The 24620-nt window shown below is 41.2% G+C and overlaps 3 protein-coding genes across 4 annotated transcripts in view; 1 reads left to right on the top strand and 2 right to left on the bottom strand.

Moving 5' to 3' along the window:
* evi5l (ecotropic viral integration site 5 like) overlaps positions 1-7378 on the bottom strand; it is a 43239-nt gene extending 35861 nt beyond the window's left edge. The window contains exon 1 of one of the 2 annotated variants that reach the window (XM_044345787.1): positions 6950-7378. The gene's annotated coding sequence lies outside the window, so the exon portion shown is untranslated. The remainder of the gene's footprint in view (positions 1-6949) is intronic. The other variant, XM_044345788.1, reaches the window with a different exon arrangement.
* A 3471-nt stretch (positions 7379-10849) lies between these two features.
* Positions 10850-16858, top strand: LOC122978792 (ATP-dependent RNA helicase DDX39A-like). The gene is made up of 10 exons (XM_044345784.1): positions 10850-10955; positions 11995-12202; positions 12375-12502; positions 13787-14063; positions 14280-14398; positions 14881-15012; positions 15178-15287; positions 15556-15700; positions 16002-16149; positions 16576-16858. Exons 2-10 carry the CDS (start codon positions 11995-11997, stop codon positions 16590-16592), a joined length of 1284 nt encoding a protein of 427 aa, XP_044201719.1. The 5' UTR covers positions 10850-10955; the 3' UTR covers positions 16593-16858.
* Positions 16640-24128, bottom strand: LOC122978793 (CCN family member 1-like). Its single transcript, XM_044345785.1, has 6 exons — positions 23918-24128; positions 22857-23070; positions 21795-22042; positions 20054-20201; positions 19503-19684; positions 16640-18524 (listed from the first exon to the last, which is right to left on the bottom strand). The coding sequence occupies exons 1-6, from the start codon at positions 23966-23968 to the stop codon at positions 18219-18221; spliced, it is 1149 nt and encodes a 382-aa protein (XP_044201720.1). The 5' UTR covers positions 23969-24128; the 3' UTR covers positions 16640-18218.
* Positions 24129-24620: the final 492 nt, after the last annotated feature.

The following is a 24620-nucleotide window of genomic DNA, read 5'->3' as shown; positions in this document are numbered from 1 at the left end:
GCTTTGCTAGCTTGCTGTGCTACATATCACAACCTCTTGACTTTGTGCTACATTGTAAATTTGTCAAAGAACTTCAGTACAAAGTCAAGAGGTTGTGTTATGTAGCACAGCAAGCTAGTGAAGCTCTGTAAACAGGACTGCATTATGCATGCGCAGTGGCGTCTGCTGTACAAGTAACCTCTCTCCTGAAAGTTACAATCTTATCTCTGTTATTACTCTTTGGAGCCGTTTCTAAACAAACTACTATAACCGTAATCTTCAGTGCAGCAGTGTGGCTAAATGACGTGTCTTTAATAGTTTTTGGACAACAACGGAGGTCTATGGCGGAGGAATATGATATATCAGGCTTTGGATACACACACACACAATACTTGTAAGTAGGATGAGTTCATTGTTGGTTTGGCTCTGCACATGAGATTTGTTGACAATAAGAACAATATCGTAAATTGCCAGCCTTATCCTTTAGAGAGTCACATTTAGAAAAGCCACAAGTGCCTTGAAACCATCTTCTTGAGCATCAGCTCCTAAGTGCCTGCAGCACAAAAGAAGAGATGCTTCAGAGGTCTCAACAACACAGAAGGCTATTCAGCTGTGTCACTGCGGTCAGACCAAACTGTAAAAGGTGTGAGTCATGCAGGACTACAGCAGTGTGATACTAAAGTGGGAGGTTTTTTTCCCCTCTCACCACACACACACACACACTTACTTAATGGAAGGACATTGTGAAGGTCTCTGACAAAGCAAAACAAACCGGATTGGCTGTCGCTCCGTATATGACAGCAGGCTGAATATACAGGAGGCTATTTGTGTTTCTGAGAAAACTGTTTAGCATGTGTACTTGCATGTTGTAACCCATGCTTACATTCCACCTCAAGTTGCTGTATGTGCGTCACTGAGCCTGCCATGTGACTGACGTATACACACAGTTTGGAGCGTGTATGTTTATGTCTCTCCTTGACCAATATCACCGAGCACAAGTATTGTATTGTCTGAACGGATCCTCTTCGAGCTCTCCCCGTCTACAGAAACAGGCAGCGCTATTGTTTCCCCCCCTCTGACCCCTATCCACACACACACACACAAACACCACCTCCAGTCATCCAACATGAACCCACGTCCTCTTTGCCCCTCCATGTTTTGAATGTTGTATCCGTGGTTTGCATGCAAACCTCAATGCCCAATGTGTCTGATTTACAAAATAGTTTTTCATTGGTTGTAGAGAAGCTTTTCAGGGTCCCCATCTGGGCTTGGTGACGTAAAGACTGAGCGAGCCTGGGGCGCTGCAAAAAAAAAAAAAAAAAAAAGAAGAAGAAAAAACGCAAATGCCCCCTTTGATCTCCTGCACAACACCCATGAAAAAAAAAACCAGACACATCGATATTTTTTTTAGTGTGCCATGCTATCACAGAAATTCTGTTGATGTAAATCATTTCCCCAGAGGAACATGACCTGCGTCTTAGGAAAGAAAAACAGAAAAATCAGCTAATTTTCACTAGCATCCAAACCTCGCTGATGTATCCTCCACCCCTCCTTTTGCTCCATCCCCCCCCCCCCCTCTGCCTGTGCGTGTGTGTGTGTCTTGCCCTCAGGCCCCTCCAACCCTGACATCAAGGGCGACCCCTTCCCTTCGTTAATCCGTGGCTGCTAACCTCGCTGTTGTTCCAACTCTTGATCTCATGTTTGGCCACTGACACGTGGACTGTTCATTTCCACGCTATTCATCTACTGTACCCACTGTCCTTGTGACTGCTGCCCGGCTAGACGTTGCTCAAAGTGTCCCTTTGTAAGGGAAGGATGTGTTTTTTTTTTTTTGCTGAAAGCACTCTCCCTCACCGCTTGTGAAAGACATAACTGGGATCAAAATGACTCGATTAGCTAAAACCGATACATGGAATTAGTCCTTGCTGCACTGATGCAGACATATTGACGAGTTAAACAGACACCACATGTTGTGCAAAAGGGCAATGATGTGTAAAGTAGATGCTAATCAATTTGTGTATGATGAAAGCTGGCTTTCTAATGACCTTACAGCATCTGCCTGAGTTAATCTGCAGTAAATCTGGCTACTGTGTGTGTGCTGATGGCACAGTGGCTCATGTTCATATGTTTCCGTGTAACTATTAACCCCGAGAACATCGGCCTTCCAGCATCATCATTACAGCCCTCCTGTATCGACTGCACTGTACAAATGATTGAGATGTAATGACTAACTCTCTTACGCGTGTGCCATGCAGCAGATGTTTCTTGGGATTTGTCCAGTGTGAACTTACTGTGACATTAAGCCCCGAATGAGGAGGAGACACATTTAGGAAAATTGAAGTGGCACAGACAATGAATGTTTTCCAGACTTTGTTCCCTAAATCTACTGACTATGTTCACTTTATATGACTAATGCTTTCCTGCTCTAAATTTAGTTAATATCCTTCTCCAGATGATTTGGTTCCCCTGAGTGCCACTGTGAGAGGAAATTGTCCAGAAATAGCCATACCCACAACCCATCAATTACTTTAAAGCACAGGCGACTATTTTACTCTTTTCTGAATGATCAGTACATTAGTGCTTACACTGATCAGATGATTTAATATCTAATAACTAAAAAAAAAAAAAAAATGACTGCAACATCCACTAATCACTCGCTAATGTCAGAACGGGATTACAGGAGCGTGTCATGGAGGATAAGTGACAGCTACACGGCACGTGGCCACTGCTTAATGAGATACTAAAGCAATGACTGACATCGGTTTTCCTCTTGCATTCATTATATTATCTTTTTGATTTCACACTTTCCCAGCAGCGCCGTCTCAAACGCTGATCAGTAGCTGAGCTGCTGTTTAATCACCCGTTCTGATTACCAACATCTGTTGTTTGCCTTAAAATGGCGGTGAGAGGAAACAGTTAAACACCACGAATTCACAAATAACATCTTAAAAATTACATTCATTAGGTTTTCTTTTTTTTTTTTTGCACATTTGTTTTCTTGTAATTCATAACTACCTAAAGCCTCCTGGGGAAATGAGAAAAATAATCAAATTTTCCAGGTAATAGGATGCTCTAGGCAGGTGTCGACTAAATCTATGCTGTAGGAGCTCAGATACATTTGAATATGAAAGATTTAAAACATGATTGAAAACATTCTTGCACCTTTAAAGACGACCTATCATGCAAAAAACTTTTTTATCTTATACTGGTTCTTTATGCAGCACCTCAGTTCAGCCTCTGTCTGAAACAGGCTGTTTCGCTCCTGTCTCTTTAAGGCCCGCCTCCTCTTGATGATCTGATTGGTTAGTTTCCAGAAGCTGCGTCTTGGCTGCTATGTAAACAAACTATAGTAGTCAGATTTTACTTCCTTTTTCTTGTTCCATAAATACATCCATACATGTTTGAGCCTGAATCCAGTCCAAAATATGCGAGTGGACAACTTTAGCAACAAAGGTTACGGAACGGACGGCTGTTTGTGGGCGTGCGCAACAAGCCGCCGTCATCATGAGGAGGAAGTAGAGGTAACTTTGCAAATGAAGCATTCAGAGGAGGCTGAAGCTTTTGACTTTCAGGGAGCATTTTTACATGTTTTCGACCTTTGATCGTGTTTAACTTTAAGCAAAGAAAGCCAATTCCACAGTAAAAAAAAAAGAAAAGCACAGGCACACCGATGGTGCGTTAGCTCACATGTTACAGGTTGATCATGCAAAACCGTCATCATCAACAGCCCGACGTGACAACATGAGTTTCGAAATGCCTCAGTCTCACATCTGTGTTGTTAATCATACTCCAACAGAGTTATCCTGCAGTAAATCATCCACTCACATGTATTTTAAACAATAACAATATCTTAACTATGCTGACAAGACGGTCAGACCTCTTGTAAAGAAGAGCAGTGTGTTTGCACCTGTTTCAGAAATCATGGTGATTAAAAAAAGCATAAACATGTAAGAATGTGCTTATGACAAATCAAATTACTATTGAAAGATGTGATTGAATAGAAACAAATATTCAGATTAGAGCTCAAACTATTTCAAAATGGGTCCCGGCTGAGTTCCTCTTAAACATTTATCGTAGCACTATGTATATTTCTCCCTCATTATTTAAACATCATTTGCATATTGGTATAAATCCAATATGCAGTGGTCCAAAAACCGAGATGACAGGGCTACACAGCTGCGGTTACAAACCGGCAGCCTACAAGAACAATGAGGCAGAGAGTGAGAGAGCCGCTATGGAGTAGCTGCAGTCGTAGTGAGCTCGAACCGCAGCAGCCAGCTCATCAAGCTGCTCTCTGTTTTCATGTGTCAGCAGAGGAGATGAAGTGCAGCATCGTGCACAGGCTTGGCCAGCACCAAAACAGTCAACCAGCAAGCCAGCCAGGAAGGACTTTAGAGCTTTAGAAGGACAATATTTTGTGCTAAAAATCAACCCTATTAAACCTTAAATTAAAGTTTAATAGTTTTACCACTGTTCCACCCTCTCAGATGTGAATATTAGTTTTTTTTCCTTCTCTTTCTGATAGTAAATCTTTGGGTTTTTGGGCTGCTGGTTGGACAAAACACGTCGTCATGCTGAGAAAATGTGATGGGTATGCTTCTCTATTTTCTGACTATGATAGACAGAACAAACAATTAAATGATTAATTGAGAAAATACTTGACAGATCAAATTTCATCCTTCAAAGACTGTGCCCTTATCAAACAGACAACCACCACTAAAGAAAACATAGACATTAACCTCATCGATATTAGATTCATACTTTGAGGAAAAGTTGCACCTCAGCCTGTGAAGCACTGAAACAGAAAAAGCATCTGAAAGTAACGATATAATAAGACTGAATCTGTTTTTAAGATCGCTGCGATGTGCCTTGAAGCTGGAAAAAGAAGTTGCATACAAATAGACATTGAGTATATATATATAATAACAGTATTCCATGTGATGATGATAGTCTACACGACTGCAGTTTATTAAAAAGTCATAATGTTCCTCTTTGATTATTCATCTTGGGTTTTTTTTTTACTGGATTAAGCCACTGGTTGGATCGCTTTGTAGGCTTCTTTCTGATCTCAGGAACTAATTTACAATTTACTTAAAAGGCAAATCTAGTTTTAGGGGGGAAACTCAATCAGTCCATCCTTGTATGACCTGGATGTGTGGTTCCTGTTCTGTTCTACAACCGAACACAGTGACAATAATAAACCTGGACAGCAGCCTGCAAACAAACTGCACAGCACAGGGAGAAGGCTGGGAGATGATATCCCTCCTCCTGTTGTTGCTGGAGGCTAAACACACAAGCATGCACACAATTTAAATGTACATGCACGCACACACACACACACACACACACACAAAGTGTAAGCAAAATTCAGAGACTGTTTATCCTGACAACACTGTCCAGAGCTCTCTGACACAGATGAATAATGAGACAGCAGCTGCAGTTAGTGCAGAGCAAAAGGTTAGAGGTATGCTCGTGTATCACAGATGTAGTATGCAATCTTCTGTGTGTGTGTGTGTGTGTGTGTGTGTGTATACATACGTGTGTCTGTCCATAGGATCAGATAGAAAAGAAGTTTCGAGATCGGTAGCACTTTAAAAAAACAAGGTCACCAGGATGTGAGAATCAAGATACCGGTTTCCTTGACGGTGAATGTGTGAGATGCCTTGTGTGCGTGGTGAGAGGATTTCACAGATAAGCCTGAAAGTAATCTCCCTGTATGTCATACAAAGACTCGATGAAGCCATTACTCAGTCCTTAGTCATGGGGAGTTTCAGCCATCATTACAGTCAACAGAGTAAGATAATTCATTCCTTTAATAGCCTTTCACCCCTACCAAAAAAAAAATAAGATAAACGCCTGGGGTAGCTCTTCCATATTGTGACTAGTCAGCGGTATTCTTAATCCGTTAACGTCACAGCCCAAGAAGTATGTCAGTTCTCGACTTTTTTTTATTCCACTTGGAGGTAAAAATGATATGTGCTTGGCCTAGATTTAAAGTATTGAGTCATTTAACTCAGTGGTTTCCAGTCCTGCTGCTCTGGGTTTAGAATAGTGCTGTTTTTCTGTCTTCCAGGCTAGTAAAGCACATTTAAAAAGGGATTTCTGGGACTAGATGCAATGAAAACAGCTGGATTCCAGGTCAGTAAAACATTGAAAACCACTGATTTAAATGACGTTATTTAGCCAAGGCGACTGGTGAATGGGCAAGTATAGAGGCTCAGTATCTTGCTCACAGTCTACGGTGTTGATCAAGGACAAAAATTGGACAAACACTCACAGGTGGACACAGTATAGCAGCTACTCTGTCCTCCATCCACTGCTCTTTCAGATAAATGCACCTATGTATTAAAGATGAGAGCTACTCCTATCATCCTTTGTCCTGCAGCTTCATACTTGAAGAGGCTGTAGTGCTATTGACTGTTTGGACATGACAGCTCATTATCCCGGCTGCTGCTGCTTGCTGCTGCTGCTGCTGCTGCTGCTGCTTGAGGATGCCTGAACAACAGGCCTACATGCTCTGCAGTCGACTGGATCAACATCTGTGGCCAAAATGACACATCATCTCCTCTCTTTGCGGCACCAAATGTCCCCGGCTTCCTTACAGCAACGCGATTGTGTAACGACATGAAAAAAAATGAGGACGGGACGCCGAGGAAAGATAATATGGACAACATGCTATAGGCTTTAGCAATAAATATGGTCTATAGGCTGATGAATGGGCCCGTGTCTCAGTTGGCAGGCTGTACAGTGGAATTTTACACCGAGATAAACGGAGCAGGCGGATGAAGCTGCTGTTTGTGGGGCTAATTGTGTTCTGCTATGTCGGCCTGTTTAGTTTTCACACTATATTAATACAAACTAACACGCTCGCGGGCCCGTCACTAGGCTCCTCGCGCTAACATTGATATTCAATAAAATAAAAAAAAAATGCACGCCTCAAATAAACAAATAAAACCCTTTAAATGCTTACCTGGGTTGTTTTTCCATAATCGGAGCGGTGCGTTTATATCCGTCGCTCCCCACGCCACCCCGCCGTTAATGTCAACTGTAGCTCTGTTATCAGCCAATTAAAATCTTAACAGGCCGCCGAGGACAAACACAGAGAGCGTCCAGCGCAGTGCCATCCTGCCGCCGATCAACCGGAGGCAGCGCCGCGTCTCACAGCTGCTCGCTACAGCCTCGTGCGTGCGTGCGTGTGTGTGTGTGCGCGCGCGCGCGTGTGTATGTGTGTGTCTCTGTGTGTGAACTGAATTAGAGGAGAAAAATATTTTTGGAGAGATCCGCTAAAATAACCATGACAGCCGTGTGATGCAGCCTGCGGTTCAACGGGGACACGGTGTAAACGGCAGCATCAATCATTACAAGTAAATCGCCACAGAATGGCTGGCTATCCGTGTCTTCTCTTGAGCACGAGGTGGGGCGCACCAATCAGGTTGCAGGATGAGATGTGATTGGCGTGTCATCAACCAATAGGCTGTTGAGACTGCGGGATCTCTTTGGAGGGACAACAAAAAAGAGCCAATCACTGTGGATCTTTATTCTGCTGGAAGGCGGGACCCGCAGGTGTCGGCTCGGATTAGCAGGAGCTGATCTGAGTGTTATGGCAACTAAATGATTAATTATGTTAATAAAAAACGTTACAGGAATAGTTTCAGTCAGTCTCTGGTTTTGTGATATAGCGACATCAACATAGCTGCAGTCTCTGTTTTAACTATAAGCGCCTGTCTTCTACACAAATACATCCACACACCTCTTAAATTCAAACACCATTTGCTATTTTTAGTGTTATTTCTTTAAAAAAAAAAAAAAAAGTGTCAATTTAAAAAAAAAAAAGCTGTAAAATGACCCCTGCAAGTATATTATATATTTAATTATTAGATTATAATTGAGATGCATTAAATTATAAGTAGCATTAACATTTTTCATGGTGTTGTTTGGTTTAATTGAGGCTATAAGAATACATCATATTTGATAAGCTGATGTTTTGCATGTAAAATCTTATTAGCTGTCAAATAAATGTAGTTGAGTAAAAAGAACAACGTTTCCCTCTGAACTGTGGTGGTGTAGAGTTAGCCTATGAAGTGGCATTAAATGGAAATATGGAAGTTAAACAAGTACAAGTTCCTCAGAATTATACTTAAATATTTGAGTGAATGTGTTCCACCCTTGTCTGTGTTATTATTAGATTTATGCACCTTGAAGACAGACTTGTCTCATTCATTTGAGTTTGTCTTTGTCTGTCCCACATTGGATTTAATTTATATTCATGATTTACAGTCCACTAAGCTTATGATATTAAATTCAGGTGAGTAGAATTATGCTCAAAAAAAGTGAACCACTGTCTGTTATCCATCAGCTCCTTAACTTGAAGCACAGAACTTCACTCATTTTAAGTAAGATCAGATGTGACGAGGTAAAGGAAATAGCCATGACGCAAGCACTGTAGTATTTTTATTTTTTTTAAGATGAATTTGTTAAAGCAGATTAAAAAAACTGAGTCACTGCTATACAGTAGGCTTTTGTCAAGACACTGGAGTACAACTTCCTGAATATGTCACATGAAACCCTGCCTGTCCGACTTCAAAATCAGTGCTGCCGATACCAGAACACATCCAATTCATTTTCTCTGTAGCGTATGACGTGCAACATGATTGGACTGCAGGAGATAAGATGCTGCAGACAGCCTACTGTACACTGTGGAAAAGCTGTGTGTGTGTGTGTGTGTGTGTGTGTGAGCAGATAACAACAGCTCTCAGGAGATCCAGTAACAACAGGCTGCAAAAGGAGAGGAACAGGGCTGCAGTGCATGGCAGTAAGAGTAAGGTAAAATGGCTGATGGATGGAGAGAAATGGTTAAAAACAGGCACATAAGATATGATCAAAATGTACTTTACAAGAAATACTCAATCAACAACATAGACAATAGAAAATATGTGATTTCTTAAGTGGAATTATTTTAGGTTCATCTGTTTGGTCCCATTTTGTTTTCACTATGTGAACCAAATTCTTTAAAAAGTGGAACTCAGGTTCTTATCATCGGCCCAGAGAACCTGCATGCATGTCAAGTCATATCTCAGCGTCACTGCTAAAAGCCTGTAGTGGAAAATACACAGCAGGTGTATTTTTTAATTCAGGTCTCAGTTTTGAAAATCATATCCGCAAGCTTGTCCCATCCTGGTTTTATCATCTAAAACATATTTCCAATATTAGACAAGTTTTGAGTTTTTAAGATGCAGAAATCACTAAAAAGGTTTCAACTAGTACAAAATGTGGCTGCTTGACTATCAACTAAAATGAGGACAAAGATGCACTTTTAGCGTCGTCACACTTGTTTGTTTCAGGATTGATTTTAAGGTTTTATTGATTACTTTTAAGCTTCTTCATGGTCAGTCTCCAGATTATATTTCAGAGTTGCTTTCTCCAACCTGTGTGCAGTCTGAGGTACTCAGACAGGAGTCTGCTGGTTGTTCCTGTGTCTGCGGATCAGTCTTTTGGTGTCAGGGCAGCCTGGCTCCTGAATGACCAGCCTGAGGAGGTCAAGCTAACCAAATCATTACCTGAATTTTTTTTTTTTTTTTGGTCTGGCCAATGAACAATTTTGATGTCTTTTATGCTTGACACTTATGACGTTTTATGACCTGCACATTTTAGATTTTTATCAGATGTTTGCTTTACAGGTTTCTATCTTGGTGATTTTATTCCTGTATCTTGCAAGCTTGTTGTAATATTGGTTTTGAAAAGTGCTGTTCAAATTTAACTTTATTATCCTTGATCTCGAACTGAAGGATTGTGTGTAATGGTTGGTAACTCAAAAAACGGAATGAAAATGTGTTGGACAAAATGATGAATGCTTGTCAGACTCTGTCAGACTTAATACTGGTTGTATCTTGTGCAGGTACTGACTCAGTGTTCCAGGAAGACCCTCGATTTAAAACTCTGACTGAAAACAGACTGAATATGGATTTCCGATCTCCCCTTTCATTTAATGTCTTTTTCTCCAAACACAGGAGAGGAGTTGTTGTTGTTGACCAGACCTGACATCATCCCATTTAAACTCTAGTGTCTTCACATGCATGCTCACTTTTTAAGAATTGTACTGAGTTAGTAAATGGAGATTTGACCCAACAGCAGTAGCTACGAGCAATGAAGATAGTTGTCGGGAAGAGACTAACTCCATATAACAAACACAAGCATGATTTGAGATACATTTGATGCCTTCTGTTGTCTGGCCAAATGTTTTTACTTTATTGCCATCAAGTGGACAAAGTGGATACTGCGGTTCCCCAGGCTCTTTGGCTCTTTTAGCAAAATGCTTAAAAATGCTTATTGCGACACGAGAAATATGATTCTGATACTTTCTGTCACTTACAACCTGTGTGATAATAATACAATAAAAATCATAGCACAATTGTATTTCATTTGATTAAACATCACAGATATGACGTTTCCCTTTTCTGACCAATCACAGCCTTGGAAGAGAGCGTTCTGTCTGAGCAGGCGCAGCTGTCTGGTGACTGATGCCTTCAGGTGTTGTCGTAAATACTGTAATTAATGATTACCGTATTTGGAGTAAGCTATTTGGACAGTCATGAATATAAATAACTGGAATATGGATATTTTTGGACTCTAGAGTGGCCGATAAGTTATTTTATGGTGTCCAATAACCGAATTACACGCCACCTATTATTGTTAATGATGTATAATTTCTATTTGATAGCATATGTGAATAAATTACTGCTCGAAGCTCTGTCCCGCATGACATGATGTATGAAATAAAACAACAACTTCCTAGTACTTTTGTTGTTGTCGAGCAAAAACATCTTAACACGTTCCTTTTACAGCCATTGGTTGATGCCTAATCGGAACCGGTGTTTTTTTTCGCGATGTACCTGAACGTACCATACATGTGTGCTCACTTGCTAGCTCGCTTGAATCACGTACATTGACATCGGCGGGACATAAGATATCAAGGCAAGGTAATGTTGCACTGCTTTTGTTTTTATTTTTAATGCACAAAACTCACCAGCATGTAGAGTTGTTCTATGTTTGTTAAATGGAGAATTGTCTCAAATACTTTGTCGCTGCAGCTAAAGTTGCGGTTTTGAGAGTTGCTTCGGTAGCTAGCATGCTAGCCGCGTTATCGTTCGTTTCATTTTGTTTTTTGGACAGTTAACTTAAATTATGCGGTTATAGTGAGTGTTTTTGCGCTAGAGGACAGTCGTTCACTTGACATACCACATACTTAACGGTGTGCATTTAGTGAAGTTAGTAATGTAGCCATAATGTTTGTTAAAAGTTAGTCGTGAGCCCCGTTCAACTGCTAGCTTGCTAACTAGCCGGTTTGAATGAAGGAAAAGGAAGGTGAATCCATTGTTTGAGTGCGCAGTTTCTGCCGGCTATAATGTTGTGCAATTGTAATATTAGTAACTGTTATAGCTAAACGACCACATTTACACATTGGTCGTTGAACACTGTACACACGGCGGTAATATTAGCTTCTCCCTCTCTAAATTTCATTCATTATAAAGCGAACCTCTGCGGCGGCCTGCTAACTTCGGTTTGGAGGACGCTGCTGAGCGTTTGGTTAATTATCGAGACAGCTGATAAGGTTTCTAGTCATTGTAGCATCGCACATTAACTCTAGTTACTTTCTTTATGTTGTGTGTTGTTTGTTTTTAACGCTGTAGCACTATGAGATTCACTGCGAATGAAAAGTGCAGGAGAAATTTAATTATTATTCATAATTATTTCAACATTTTGCTGCTCAATTTAGTAAACATTTAATTCAAAACACATACACCTTTCATAGATTAACTTTCAGTACTACACAAGTACGGATTTAAGTAAAACAATAATATTACATTACATGATATTAGATTCTTTGAAGCATTTCTGATACTTATATTAAATTGTAAGACCACCTGGCCTTCAAAGGAACTTACATACAGTTTGTGGTTTAAGAAAATCTGCTGTGAGACATAAATCCCCCCCTTATTTTACATTCTGTTGATACAGATGGCTGAGACTGATGTTGATAATGAACTTCTGGACTATGAAGAGGACGAGGAGCCCCAAGGAGCCCCCGAGAGTGCGACCCCAGTGAACAAGAAGGAAGTGAAGGGGTCCTATGTGTCCATCCACAGCTCAGGCTTCAGAGATTTTCTCCTTAAACCAGAGCTGCTCCGTGCCATTGTGGACTGTGGTTTTGAACATCCCTCTGAAGGTGAATGGCATAATAAAATGCTGCACATGTAAACTCACAGGACTCCTGTTACACATAATACTCCTCAGCACACTCTCATTTTCTCATGTTGTATTCATCACATCCTGAAATTCTAATATAATCATCAGATGTTTTTGACATTTTCACTCACTCATATTTGTTTTCTTTTCAGTCCAACATGAGTGTATTCCTCAAGCTATCCTCGGCATGGACATCCTGTGTCAGGCTAAGTCTGGTATGGGAAAGACAGCGGTGTTTGTACTGGCCACCCTGCAGCAGATTGAACCTGTGGATGGTCAGGTCAGTTGGTTGTTTCCCTTTTCTCTCATGCTGAGTCAATATGAGTCATTATTCATCTACCATAATTCTGTTTACAGAGTAGGTGGTGTTTCCTACAGTATGATTCTGTCACATAAATTTAGACTCCTTTCGATTACTTTTTTTTGTAGTTGTTGGAACATTTTTGAGTCATGTTCTCACATCTGAGGCGTCTTGCACATGCTCTAAACACAGCATATGCATGAAAAAGGCTTAAATCTGCAGTGCGGAAACTTTTCCATATAAATGAATGTCTGTTCATTCAAGCCCATGTCAAACAAGCCCCGTCTCCGCTAGATAAATCTCTCTGTATTTCACAGTATATGGAGTTTTTAAACCTCATGTCAGGCGCGACATTCCCGCGCTGGCTGTTAGGCCGTGAATCATGTGGCTCTTCTAGACTTTCCACATGTTATCGGACCGAATGGATCAAAATCTGATAATGAAACAAGTCATTTCGTGGGGGTTGTGTGTGACGCTCAAATCCACAGTTTTATACCTGCAACAGTAGGTCACAGCCAGTGTGTACTGGCCAATGGGCATACTGGGACAAATCCTGGTGGGCCGTCAAAACATATCTGTATTTACCGTCCCTCTTTGTGTGCCTGTTATTCGGGGTGTGCATGAGAGTGTGCTGCCTGCCTGCCTGTGTCAGGCCGTATTCAGACCAAAGCAGGTGTTGCAGCTCACCGCTGCAGGGTCGCAGACGGGTTTATTTGTGCTCTAGAACGTAACTGCTGTGAAACAATCAGAAAATAACATTTTACAGATTCTGATACTGACATTTCTGATTCACCGCTCCCTCTCTTCATCCACTCTCTAGCTCACTCGAACACAGCTGCTCTCTCTCGCTCACTGGTGCTCTCAGCTCTTTCTCTCTTTCTTTTTCTCGTCTTTTTTAAAAGTCTAACTTTACCTTTAAAGTAATCAAACAAAGAGAAATATCCTCCCCTCTTCCTAGTAACGTCTTTCTACTCAGGCAATCACAGCCAAGCGCGCGAACCTGGGATGTTACGGTTATAAGAAACTGTTATTTAATTTGCTCACTTAAGTTCCAAATGACTTTGTGATAATTTGGATTCATGAAGGGACTATATGATATCGTGATCGCTGAAATAACAGTAACATTTTTCAAAATACTACTCCATAAAGTTTTGTAGCAAATCAGTGAAATCAAGGAGCAGTAAAGAACACACACACACACACACGCTACATAAAGACTAAGCATTTCGTAAGACTAATATCCTCATTCCCTTTTTATACCAGGTGTCTGTCCTCGTTATGTGCCACACACGAGAGTTGGCCTTCCAGATCAGCAAAGAGTACGAGCGCTTCTCCAAGTACATGCCAACCGTCAAGGTGTCGGTGTTCTTCGGCGGCCTGGCCATCAAGAAGGACGAGGAGGTCCTGAAGAAGAACTGCCCTCACATTGTCGTCGGAACTCCCGGACGTACTCTGGCCCTCATCCGCAACAAGACCCTCAGCGTGAAGAACATCAAACACTTTGTGCTCGACGAGTGCGATAAGATGCTGGAGCAGCTGGGTGAGTAAGAGGAACAGAAGCAGACATCATGGCTGTGATCGACTGCTCCCACTGCTTCATATCTTTACAGTCTCTGTTTATTTGACAATAAATCTGAGAAATTACTACCGGACAGTTAAGGATGATGAGTAAGCTGGTAGTCATTTCTACTTGTCTTGAATAGAAAGATTAGATAAGTGATTTTTGGGTGTATTTGTTTTTTTTTCCCCTCCACAGACATGAGGCGTGACGTCCAGGAAATCTTCAGGCTGACGCCTCATGAGAAGCAGGTTATGATGTTCAGCGCCACGCTAAGCAAGGAGATCCGTCCCGTCTGCCGCAAGTTCATGCAGGATGTGAGTTCATCGTCAAGATTTACTGATGAATCCCTCCACTCTGCTTCATGCAACCATTCATAAACACTTATTTTCTATCATTCTATTGATAACCTATTCATAATTGCAGTTATTAATATTGTCTTGGTTATTTTGGCTTTGTAGTCGATATTGTGTTAAAGTCCCTCGTCGCTTTGCCCACTTGTGGCTGTCAGTGTCATAAGTGGCCATATCAGAGGGCCAAAGTGATCCTCCTCGGCAGATTCTTGCCTGGTCAGGAAGTCAATATTCCCGACTCTGCTGCAGTCCAGGAGAACAGACACACCTCCACTGTCAAACTTTGTAACATACAGAGCTTTTTTTTCCTCATTTTATGTTCCTTCCTTCTTGTGTTTATGTGTACGGGACGTGTTTGGTTTGTGCTCATTAGATTTCTGATGTAGGTCACAGAGACGTGTTTGTGTGACTAACGTTGGGCTCCTCTCTCCCTCTTTGCTCTGTAGCCCATGGAGGTGTTTGTGGATGACGAGACTAAGCTGACGCTTCATGGCTTACAGCAGTATTACTGCAAGTTGAAGGACAGCGAGAAGAACCGAAAGCTTTTTGACCTGCTCGATGTGCTCGAGTTTAACCAGGTACAGTCATTTAAGAAATAATGAAAATTTGTTATATACATGTTTATTATATTACCTTGTTGTTCTTCCAATAATTACAAATGTTATGTCTCTTGTCCTCTGTAGGATTTATGTCTATTTCAGCTGGTTTGTATCTCATTGCTGTCTCTTATTGGCTCCTGTTAGGTGGTGATCTTTGTGAAGTCAGTGCATCGCTGCGTGGCTCTGTCCCAGCTGCTGGTGGAGCAGAACTTCCCCGCTATCGCCATCCACAGGGGAATGGCTCAGGAGGAGAGGTAAGTGCTGCTGATTTATCTCTCCAGGATTCGAGTGTTTTTGTCCACACTTGGAATTTCAGTGTTTTTTTTCCTACATTTTTAATCAAATTGGATTATGTATCAATATCTGGAGCATAAAAATGTAATAAAGCAGCACATGTTTGGGATTTATTTTAGTTTTGTGTGTGTGTGGAAAATGTGATTTATTGAGATTGGTTTGTATGTGCTTAGTCTCCCTCAGACTGGAACATTATTTTACTTCTTTGTTTGGTTTATAATGTCGCAGGTTATCCCGGTACCAGCAGTTCAAAGACTTCCAGCGGCGGATCCTGGTGGCGACCAACCTGTTCGGCCGTGGCATGGATATCGAGCGAGTCAACATCGTCTTCAACTACGACATGCCAGAGGATTCTGACACATACCTTCACAGAGTCAGTCCTGAGTTATCTAGATTACAGATGGGTGCATTTATAGGTGCAAAAGAAATAACATACAGGGTGTTGTAGCTCACCAAACACTGCTGATTTGTTTATCAGTGCAGTTTGTAAAATGGGTCAAGAACCTGATATGCTGTGCAGTTTGTGTTAAATGAATGTTTTATAATCAGAGAAAGTTCATAATAGAGTCAAAATGTTTCCCTTTTCTCCATAATTATAACCTCCCTTTCTTGAAATTGATGGCATTCCTATTTTTCTTCCATTGAGCTCTAATTTCCTGTCCTCTGAACCTCAGGTGGCCCGTGCTGGCAGGTTTGGGACCAAAGGCCTGGCTGTCACCTTTGTGTCAGACGAGACCGACGCCAAGACCCTGAATGAGGTCCAAGACCGCTTCGAGGTCAACGTAGCAGAGCTACCAGAGGAGATTGATATCTCCTCCTACAGTAAGTTGTTCTCTTGTTGCATACAGCTGCTCTGCACTTGGCAAGGTGGTGCCAACTTTCCATAACAATTTTCTCACACACACAGTCTGGTCATTTACAAGGTTTCTCGCCAGAAATTAATATGTTTTCATCCTTAATCGGTGAGATAACTCAGTCGGCCAGAAGAGACGGAAAGATTAAGAAACCTGGTTTACATTAGAGTCACAGTATATCAGTCAGATCAGGTTACTAGTGTGCATGTCTTGGCTAATGACATCGCTGGAGGTTTAATCTGGTTAAAAAACACGTGAGGACACAAATGATATACTGCACATAAAGACATTAAACTGTGACATCCTGTTTGATAAGCTATGTGTAAAGATTTAGTGCATTTCTTTCTCTGATAATCCCACATTATAAAAACTTTTTTCTTTCCCTTTATTGCAGTTGAACAGTCCAGATGAGCCTGAAGTTTCTCTCCAGAGAAGATCCTGTGTGACACTTGGTGTTGCTGTATTTTGGTGGAGGAAAAAAAAAAAAAAATCATTTATTCAGAAGTTCCCCTCCCATGATATATGTTGGCAAGTTCATAATGATAACACGTTTTTTTTTTTTTTTTTTGTTTTTTTTTTAATTTTATCATGTCTTTTGGGGTGCTTGTTTTAGTGTTTTTCTTGTTAAAACCATGGATATATTGTTTTGGTTGAAGAAATAAACTTTTTATACCTTATTGTTTTAATGGTGTTTGATTTAATTTTGCACATTTTTTTAAACATTTAAGTGTCACAAAACATACAATTAATTACACTACCAACATTTCATCAAATAAAAACTTTGTGCTGCCACTTTTGACTGTAGTTAATGATCCTCACCAGCGGAGGGCGCTATCATCATAGTTTGAAGACAGGCAGGTTTTTTTTTCCAAACAGCTGGCCACTTAGAACTGGCTGCCAACAAGGATAATTTGAAACTGTACAAGTTGAGTTAAAATAAAACCTCACATGAAACTTGAGTTCAGCAGCCAATTTTATCACATGATGGACCAACAAAAAAACTTGTGACTGCTACACTGTGGCATCTTAAAGTGGATAAATTGTGACAATAATACAAACTTGGATCAAAATAAAGAAAAATGTGTGTATATATACAGAATACAGTGTGATCCAAAATAAACTCTCAAGGAAAAAAAACAGTTCGTGTAAGACATTTCTCTAAGCTGCATTTAATGCACAAACAAGAAATCAGATGTCTTGAAGAAAAAAAGAGTTTTGCATTGGTCCAGTCCTCGCTGAATGCTTGAGTCAGTTCCATGTAGCATTCCTTACCAGTGAACGGTCTGTGAGTTACAGGGAAACAATGTCATTCATTGCTTTGTAAATTTACTTTTTAGATGGCTTATTATGTCAGCATGCCAAAAAAAGTAAAACAGTTTGGAGCACTCTGTGCTGATGCTCATAACATGCTGTGCTGACTTTGTACATTTTGAATAAACAAAACAAAACAAAACATCTTTGTCCTCATTCTGGAGTTTTCTACATAAATCTGCAAAAGTTATTCTTTTGCTGGTTGTTACTAAGTCACAGTGCATTGTGGGATACGGAGTCATTAGCGTCACGGTATGTAAGGCTATTTGCTGCAGGTGAGGTGATCCTTATGCACTGCTGTCAAAGTTTTATCTCCTAAGTTTCAGTGCTGAACAAAGTGCTTTGTTGCTCTTAAAAAAAAAAAGTGTTTCTCTTCTCAGGCTGATCTGAGGGTCTCAAATCTCCCTCACGTCTGAACCAGCAATCAAGTCCAGAGTGAAGGAAGTCCAGGGGTGCTTCAGGGCTCTAATTTAGGTCCCACGTCTGTTTGAACAGGAGCAGGTAAGTGTACGATCTGCTCCAGTCACACACACATTACAATAAGGGTAGCCTTTATGATAGTGAATAAAACCGAGGATGCCCTTCCCGCCTGCGGTCTTCACTCACTTGGAGCCAGGTGAGAAAAAAATGGCCCCTCGTCTTGAAGCGTCTTCCTTCGTGGAGAAAGTTGACCTCATCACATTAAAAAAAAAATCAAAACAAAACAAAAACCCCTCCTCCTCAGTACTAGTCTATGAATTTATGTGTGTCTCCGTACATCCAGTGCTGCGGAGGGAGCGCCACTTCGTTGAGGTGGCCGCAGTCGTCGCTGCATTTGCACGACTGGATGAACATGGCTGACCTCTGGAAGCGCTCGCCGTCCGGGCAGACGAAGGTCACGGGTACCGTGCGCGTGCGACGTGGCGAGCAGCACCGTCCGTCCGTACACAAACCGCAGTAGTTGGGCCGGTAGAGGCGGACGCTCACACACTCTCCGTAGGACAGGCGGATGGGCTCTGGGGCTTTCTGGGCCGGGGAGCACTTTTTCCCTCTCTGCAGACGGATGAAGACAGTAACAGGATGAGTGTCATATTCTGGATAAGAGTGAATATTGTAGCTCATTCCTGATTGGCTTCAGTAGCAAAACAAATCATGTAATTATTTTCATTATATAAAAAAAAAAAAATTTCTAATAAGCTTTTACTTTTATCTTTCCCGTCCTATTACATAAAAGCAGATTTAAGCGGCTTTGCACTCAAAGTCATTAGTTTCACATTAAGAGGAGCAGACATCAACTTGTTCTGCTAAAAACAGGGATTCAGAATGTTTAATTTAAGTGATTCATTTTAAGATCAAACATTCATTCTGTTTATTCTGTTAAACACACGGACACCTGTGATCGTTCTTGGCACCAGAGTCTTTTTAACTTAGCAGAGCAAAGAGCTCCTAGTGTGTGTCCAACATGGAGGATTAATATAGACACACCACTTCCCTGGACTCTGAGTACACAGACGGGGCCTAGCTATGGACAGTTGCTTGGCAGGAATGCCGGGGGTGGGGGACTATATTTAAAAAGGCGCCTGCCTGCCACCAAAACACCGCTGAGTAAATCAGCACTGCCCAGTTCCCACTGGATGTAGAGCTTCCCGAAAGTACCACTAAGATAATCTCTGTTCTTAAGCTCGGGATAAAGATGGCTTTAGCGCTAAGAGCATATTTACTCAGTGCCAGAACATCTAATTTTTCATTCTTTGCAGCACAGATTTGATGTTTTCAGCCTCTGTTTTTAAATTATAAGAGGGAAACAAGGAAGCACAGAAGAAACGAGCTGTTTTTTTTTTGCGCTCCAAAGTCAGACATAGGTAGATAAGAGGTGCAATAATTCCTTATTGATAAGTTATCGTAAGGCGTTCACTGTGCGATAGTTAAATTGTTGTGATAAGAAGTTATCTTGGCACTGACATGGATATTTGACCTATGCTCTCTGTCAGTCTGTCTGCTTCGGTTCAAGTCGAGTTCAGTCTATCTCACCTTGGCTGGCACCGTCAGGCCGTGGCACGGCCGTACGGTGCAGATTCTCGTCTCCTTCTCCAGTTTGCACTGAGGGTTTTTATTGGTGATGCGAGAAGAAACACCCATCCCACAGCTGCGGGAGCACTGGGACCACTCGGTGGTCTGGACTGGACACTTCTTCTCCTTCAGGTGGTTCCATGCTAGAAAACGGGCAGAGAGAAGAAGACAAATCACACACATCAGTTAGTCCAGCGGAGGAGGAATCAAGGGGTCATAAGATGATTAACAGGACAGGAGAGCAGAAAAACATTTGTGTTAATATTATGTTTATTTTGTCAGACTTTCCTCTGATCTTTGCTTTTTTTCTTGTGAGTAATTTACTTATTAACGCATCTTAAAAAGTATTCAAATGCAGCAGTCAACAGCCAAAAAGACCTGTTACTATGCATCAGTGTTTTAATAATTTCCCATGATCAGTATCATATTAATTACATCACTCATACAAAAAAATGTGTGTCAAGTGATAATAAACCCTAAAAAATGTCCCGCTCAGTCTTGCTTTCTCTCACCAGGCAAGTGTTTGTAGCCATGTTCACTCTCCCAGCCGCTGGACTTGACATCTACAAGCTCATTGTTGCTCACTAGCAACTCGTTTTCACGTGGGTGTGAGGCGGGATGGTGCGGAGGTCTTGGCTGGTGTTGCTGTGGAGAAGGCATCTGTGATAAGAGATAAGATCAGATGAGACAGAACTGTTTGCTGGCGATTAATGTGTCCTGCGGTCATGTCTATATCTTTTGTGTGTTTTTCACAGCGCTATCACTATATAGTGCCCTGATTATCAAGAGCTTCCTTCAGGGCAAACGTTAAGAGGAGAGATACTTCTGTACCTGCATGACACTGTCAATAATTAAAAGCATTTATCTGTTCTTCATTAGGCAGTTTCTTCAGTAGTCAGTGAGTGCATGGAAAGTGTAATATTACTGCAAATATGACTGAAACATGTTTGCCCCTCTGTTTCTGGCAACGCATGAAACTGAGCAGCATATTTTAATTGAATCTAAAACTCCAACATATTGTAGTTTAGAGCTGAAATAAAGAGTTATGAATTAGTTGATCAATAGAAAAATAATGAGGAATTATTTTGTTTAAAGATGATTTTAGGGCTGCTACTAGATACTTATTTTCATTATCAATTAATCTGCTGATTATTTTCTCTATTAGTCGATTAAAGGTGCAGTGTGTAGAATTTTTTAGTGGCATCTACAGACTCGGCAGACATGGAATATAATATTCTTGTATGTTTTAATTAGTGTAAAATCATCTGAAACTAAGAATCATTGTCTTTCTGTTACCTTAGAATGAGCCCTTTATATCTACATAGGGAGCGGGTCCTCTTCCATGGAGGCTGCCATGTTGAACCGCCATGTTTCTACGGTAGCCCAGAACGGACAAACCAAACACTGGCTATAGAGAAGGACTTTTGTGTTTTTTGTGAGTTTCACAGCCACCGTAGGTTCTCCTGCACGCTTGGAAGGGGGGGGGGGGGTATTCAGTTTGTTGCAATCTGCGACCTCACCGCTAGATGCCACTAAATCCTTCACACTGGTCCTTTAATTGTTTAGTTTACTATGTATTACATAGTATTACTATGAAATATTAAAAAACGTAGAAAAGATGATCTGGTTTTGTTAACCGTCTCAAGTTTTAAATATTCAATTAACTGATATATATAAAAAGTAAAAAGGAGCAAATCTTCCTATTTGAGAACAAATATTTGGCAATGTTGCTTTAAAAATGACTGAAACAATTAATCAAATTTTTTTCTGATTAATTTTCTGACAGTTGACTAATTAACTAATCATTGCAGCTTCAGATTAATTGTTTATATCATTTTTTTTAAAGCGAACTCCCAGGTTTCAGCTTCTCTATTGTGATGATTTTCTGTGTTTCTTCATCTTGGTTGTTAGGAAATAGCAATAGTCATTTTTGACAAATAAATAGAAATAAATACATAAAATAAATCAACAACTTTTTGATTTAAGTTTTAAATCAAAGTTAAGTGTTCATAATTATGCAAATGCTAATAGTTTGATAAAAATCATTATGTTTTAATGTTTTGTTCATCTTTTTTATTCTATCTTTCATCTCAATCATCTTTGTTTTCTGTATCCAGAGACCACAGCGTCAGGTGATGAACTGCATCTCCACCATTTGTAATTGCTAAACAAATTCCACACAATTTCCCTCATTTGTGCCATTTTGGTCACTTAGACAGTCCTTAGCCATTACATGAAAAAAACAAAACAAACCTGATGCTTGGGTGGGAGGCGCCAGGTGCCTTTATGGCAGTCCACGCTGAAGCAGCACTGGCCAGGTATCCGTACCAGTCGTGGGTAGGGGCAGGATGGCGAGGCAGGTGGCAGCTTGTTGTTACAAAGAGGAGCACAGCCAACAGCACCATCTATGCAGGTACACTGGTGTTTACAGCCGGCACGGAAGCTCTCGCCGTTCTGGTAGATCCTGCCGTTGTACTCGCAGGTGCGTCCCTCTGATTTTGCTGGAAAGACAGGACGAGGGGAGATAACACATCTTAATACGCTGAAACAAAACGTTAAGTGACTCACAAATCAGATCTGGTGAGAGGCACTGTAGATTGGTCATATCCACAGACTGTAAACTAAAGAGCAACAAGGATATTATGGGCACAACCCATCACTTAGGTATCTCAGAGATTTATGTCAGTTTCTACAGGACATGCTTTAAAATCTGCGAACTCGCTTACATCCGCTACGTGTGAGAATGATTCACCACCTGCTCTTATTTCAACAGCTGGAACTTGCTGAGCAAAGTTTCTCCTGACACAATGACTTCACAAAGCAACAGATCACAAAACCACACAGAGGACCACTAAGATGGAAAGGTCAGTGGAAATAAGGAGACAGGAAGTGTCAGACTCCTTGTCTCCTTACCATGGGAGAACCAGCTATTCATAGTTTGTGGGGCAGCACTGGCATGGTGTAGATGGAAAGTGTATTTTTATCTTTGAAACCTCCTGTCGCTGTCATAAAACATCTACTACTCATTAAAATATGCCCTTTCCTGTTCCCGAATGTGCAAGGTTACATGTTGCTTTATTACTGAGTTGATGGTTATGACTTAATGGAAAGGAAGGTAAACTAATATCCAGTTCTTTGACATCTCTGTTACATCGGTGCCATTTGGCTTTTATACCACATTCACCAGTCTTATATATAGCCAATATATTTATAAGCACTCCAATAGGTTGAAGCAGTGCAAATAGCTCCATTTTTCTAAGTGAAATTCCTTCCCTCCCAGCATGCAGTTTTTTTTTTTTTCCCTTCCTCCCTCACCTCGACAGATGCCCCAGGCCATGGTCACATCATTGCCATAATTACACTCCAGCCCTTTGTGGTGGTCACAAGGCCTTGTGGGGCTGCAGTCCTGGTTAAGCTGTGCAGCACACACCTTGCAGCACCCACATCCGTCTGGCACGGCGCTAACACCTGGGGGGCAAACCAGAGGCTCTGCAGGGCACTTGCACACTGCCGGGCAGCTAGCTGTCACCTGGAGGGGAGCAGAGAGGGAGATCACATCGTCAGGAACATTTTCTACAGCTAAGAGAAGACAAAAAAAAAAGATGTCAAAACTGGAGACAATGAACCATATTGTCTTGCTCGGAGAACATCAAACATCCACAAAAAGCAGCTAATGGGAATGTCGTCCTCCAGCAATGCCACACACTTAATTGGAGAATTCAGATGCACAGTAACTGCACCAGTTTTCTTCCAACATCAAAGCATGAAGAGCTCTGGTTAAGTCATTATAGATTCAGTGTTATTTCGTTCCCCAGTGTTTGTGACTGATTTTGAATTCTCTCACAGGCTGCATATCCCCTCAACACTAAGTCAAGTCACAGCTGGCCAGTCTTCCCTTAGCGTCTAGACAGCTTTGTACCCAGTCCCCTGCTGGCTCGTGATTTGAGTCATCGCCCAGCACGAGAGCCAACTTGTTCCCGTTTCTAGGAATCAACAAGTCACCGTGCTTTGAAAAAGTAGACATGAGTGGACATGCTGATTGCCATGAACAACACAACTGCAGAAGAACCGTGTTCATTAGTATGAGCAGTGATAATCCCAACTAAAGTCAATTCACACGTTTTAAAAAACTGTATCCACCTTTTAAAGGCTAACAGAAATCATCCTCTCATATAAAGTCATGTCAGCTTTACTGAAAGTGCATTTGAGTTGTGTTCACACCAGCGGATGTTTATGCGAGGTCACACTTTAACTTGCAGCTGCATTATCCATAACGCGTCACACATTAAAATACTCTTAATCCTACAATAGACTTTCTGTAAGCAGAGAGGTTCACACACAACTACTTGAGCTTCTGTCACGTGGGGATTTCTTACCTGTGCGATGACGGCTGTTGTCAGTACAATCAGGTAGATCAAAAATGTCATGTTTAGCCGATGACGAGGTTAATAAAAAATAAAAATAAAGATAAAATAGAATCTTCAAGTTACACTCTACTGAGTGATGGTTAGTCTTAAATATTCTCACTCGGAGTTTCAGTCTATTTTCGGATCTGTGTCCTGGTATTTCTACCGGGAGAAGCGTCTAAACTCTCAATTTATACCCCACTGACAAACCCCGCCCCTCGCCACACTTCCAACCAATCAGCGCGCAGGCAACGGCACAGACATTCCAAATGGGCGTATTTTTACCACGGGGGTAGTTTGCTGATTGGTGGGCTGTTTCGGGATGAATGCAACCATTCATAAAAATCGAAGGGCCGCTCTGTATTTATTTTATGGGTTAAAAATTAAAATGTAACAGGCGCTCTCAAGTCACACTCAGGCACATTCCTACTTTTGTAGCCACCGCTCTCCTAACACTAAGTAAATATATTCAGCTGGGCCAGACAGCATGGTTACATTACTAAGACCTCCACCTCAGGGAAAAAAAAGAAGGGGGGAGGAACTCCTTCTGTTTTTCCAGACCAATGTAGGTGCCAAGACAGAAAATTAAAGTGGAGTGTATTAAGCAAATAGTGTGATAATAGCAGTTGTCAGTGAGAGTGAACACACCCCTCTTTGTCTGTGTCCATCACAG

This window comes from Thunnus albacares, chromosome 3 (genome assembly GCF_914725855.1).
Source record: "Thunnus albacares chromosome 3, fThuAlb1.1, whole genome shotgun sequence".
In the NCBI taxonomy this organism is placed as follows: domain Eukaryota; kingdom Metazoa; phylum Chordata; class Actinopteri; order Scombriformes; family Scombridae; genus Thunnus; species Thunnus albacares.
The sequence above is the reverse complement of the archived record's forward strand: the minus strand, read 5'-3'. Positions and strand labels throughout refer to the sequence as shown.

Excerpts from the sequence above, each read along its gene's own strand:
- LOC122978793 (XM_044345785.1), bottom strand. The coding sequence starts at position 23,968 with ATGACATTTTTGATCTACCTGATTGTACTGACAACAGCCGTCATCGCA. Across the intron at positions 20,202-21,794 it reads GCCTCCCACCCAAGCATCAG|ATGCCTTCTCCACAGCAACA; the intron begins GTTTGTTTTGTT and ends CTCTTATCACAG. Across the intron at positions 18,525-19,502 it reads GCCTGACGGTGCCAGCCAAG|AGAGGGAAAAAGTGCTCCCC; the intron begins GTGAGATAGACT and ends ATCCGTCTGCAG.
- LOC122978792 (XM_044345784.1), top strand. The coding sequence starts at position 11,995 with ATGGCTGAGACTGATGTTGATAATGAACTTCTGGACTATGAAGAGGAC. Across the intron at positions 14,064-14,279 it reads TAAGATGCTGGAGCAGCTGG|ACATGAGGCGTGACGTCCAG; the intron begins GTGAGTAAGAGG and ends TCCCCTCCACAG. Across the intron at positions 15,288-15,555 it reads GGAATGGCTCAGGAGGAGAG|GTTATCCCGGTACCAGCAGT; the intron begins GTAAGTGCTGCT and ends ATAATGTCGCAG.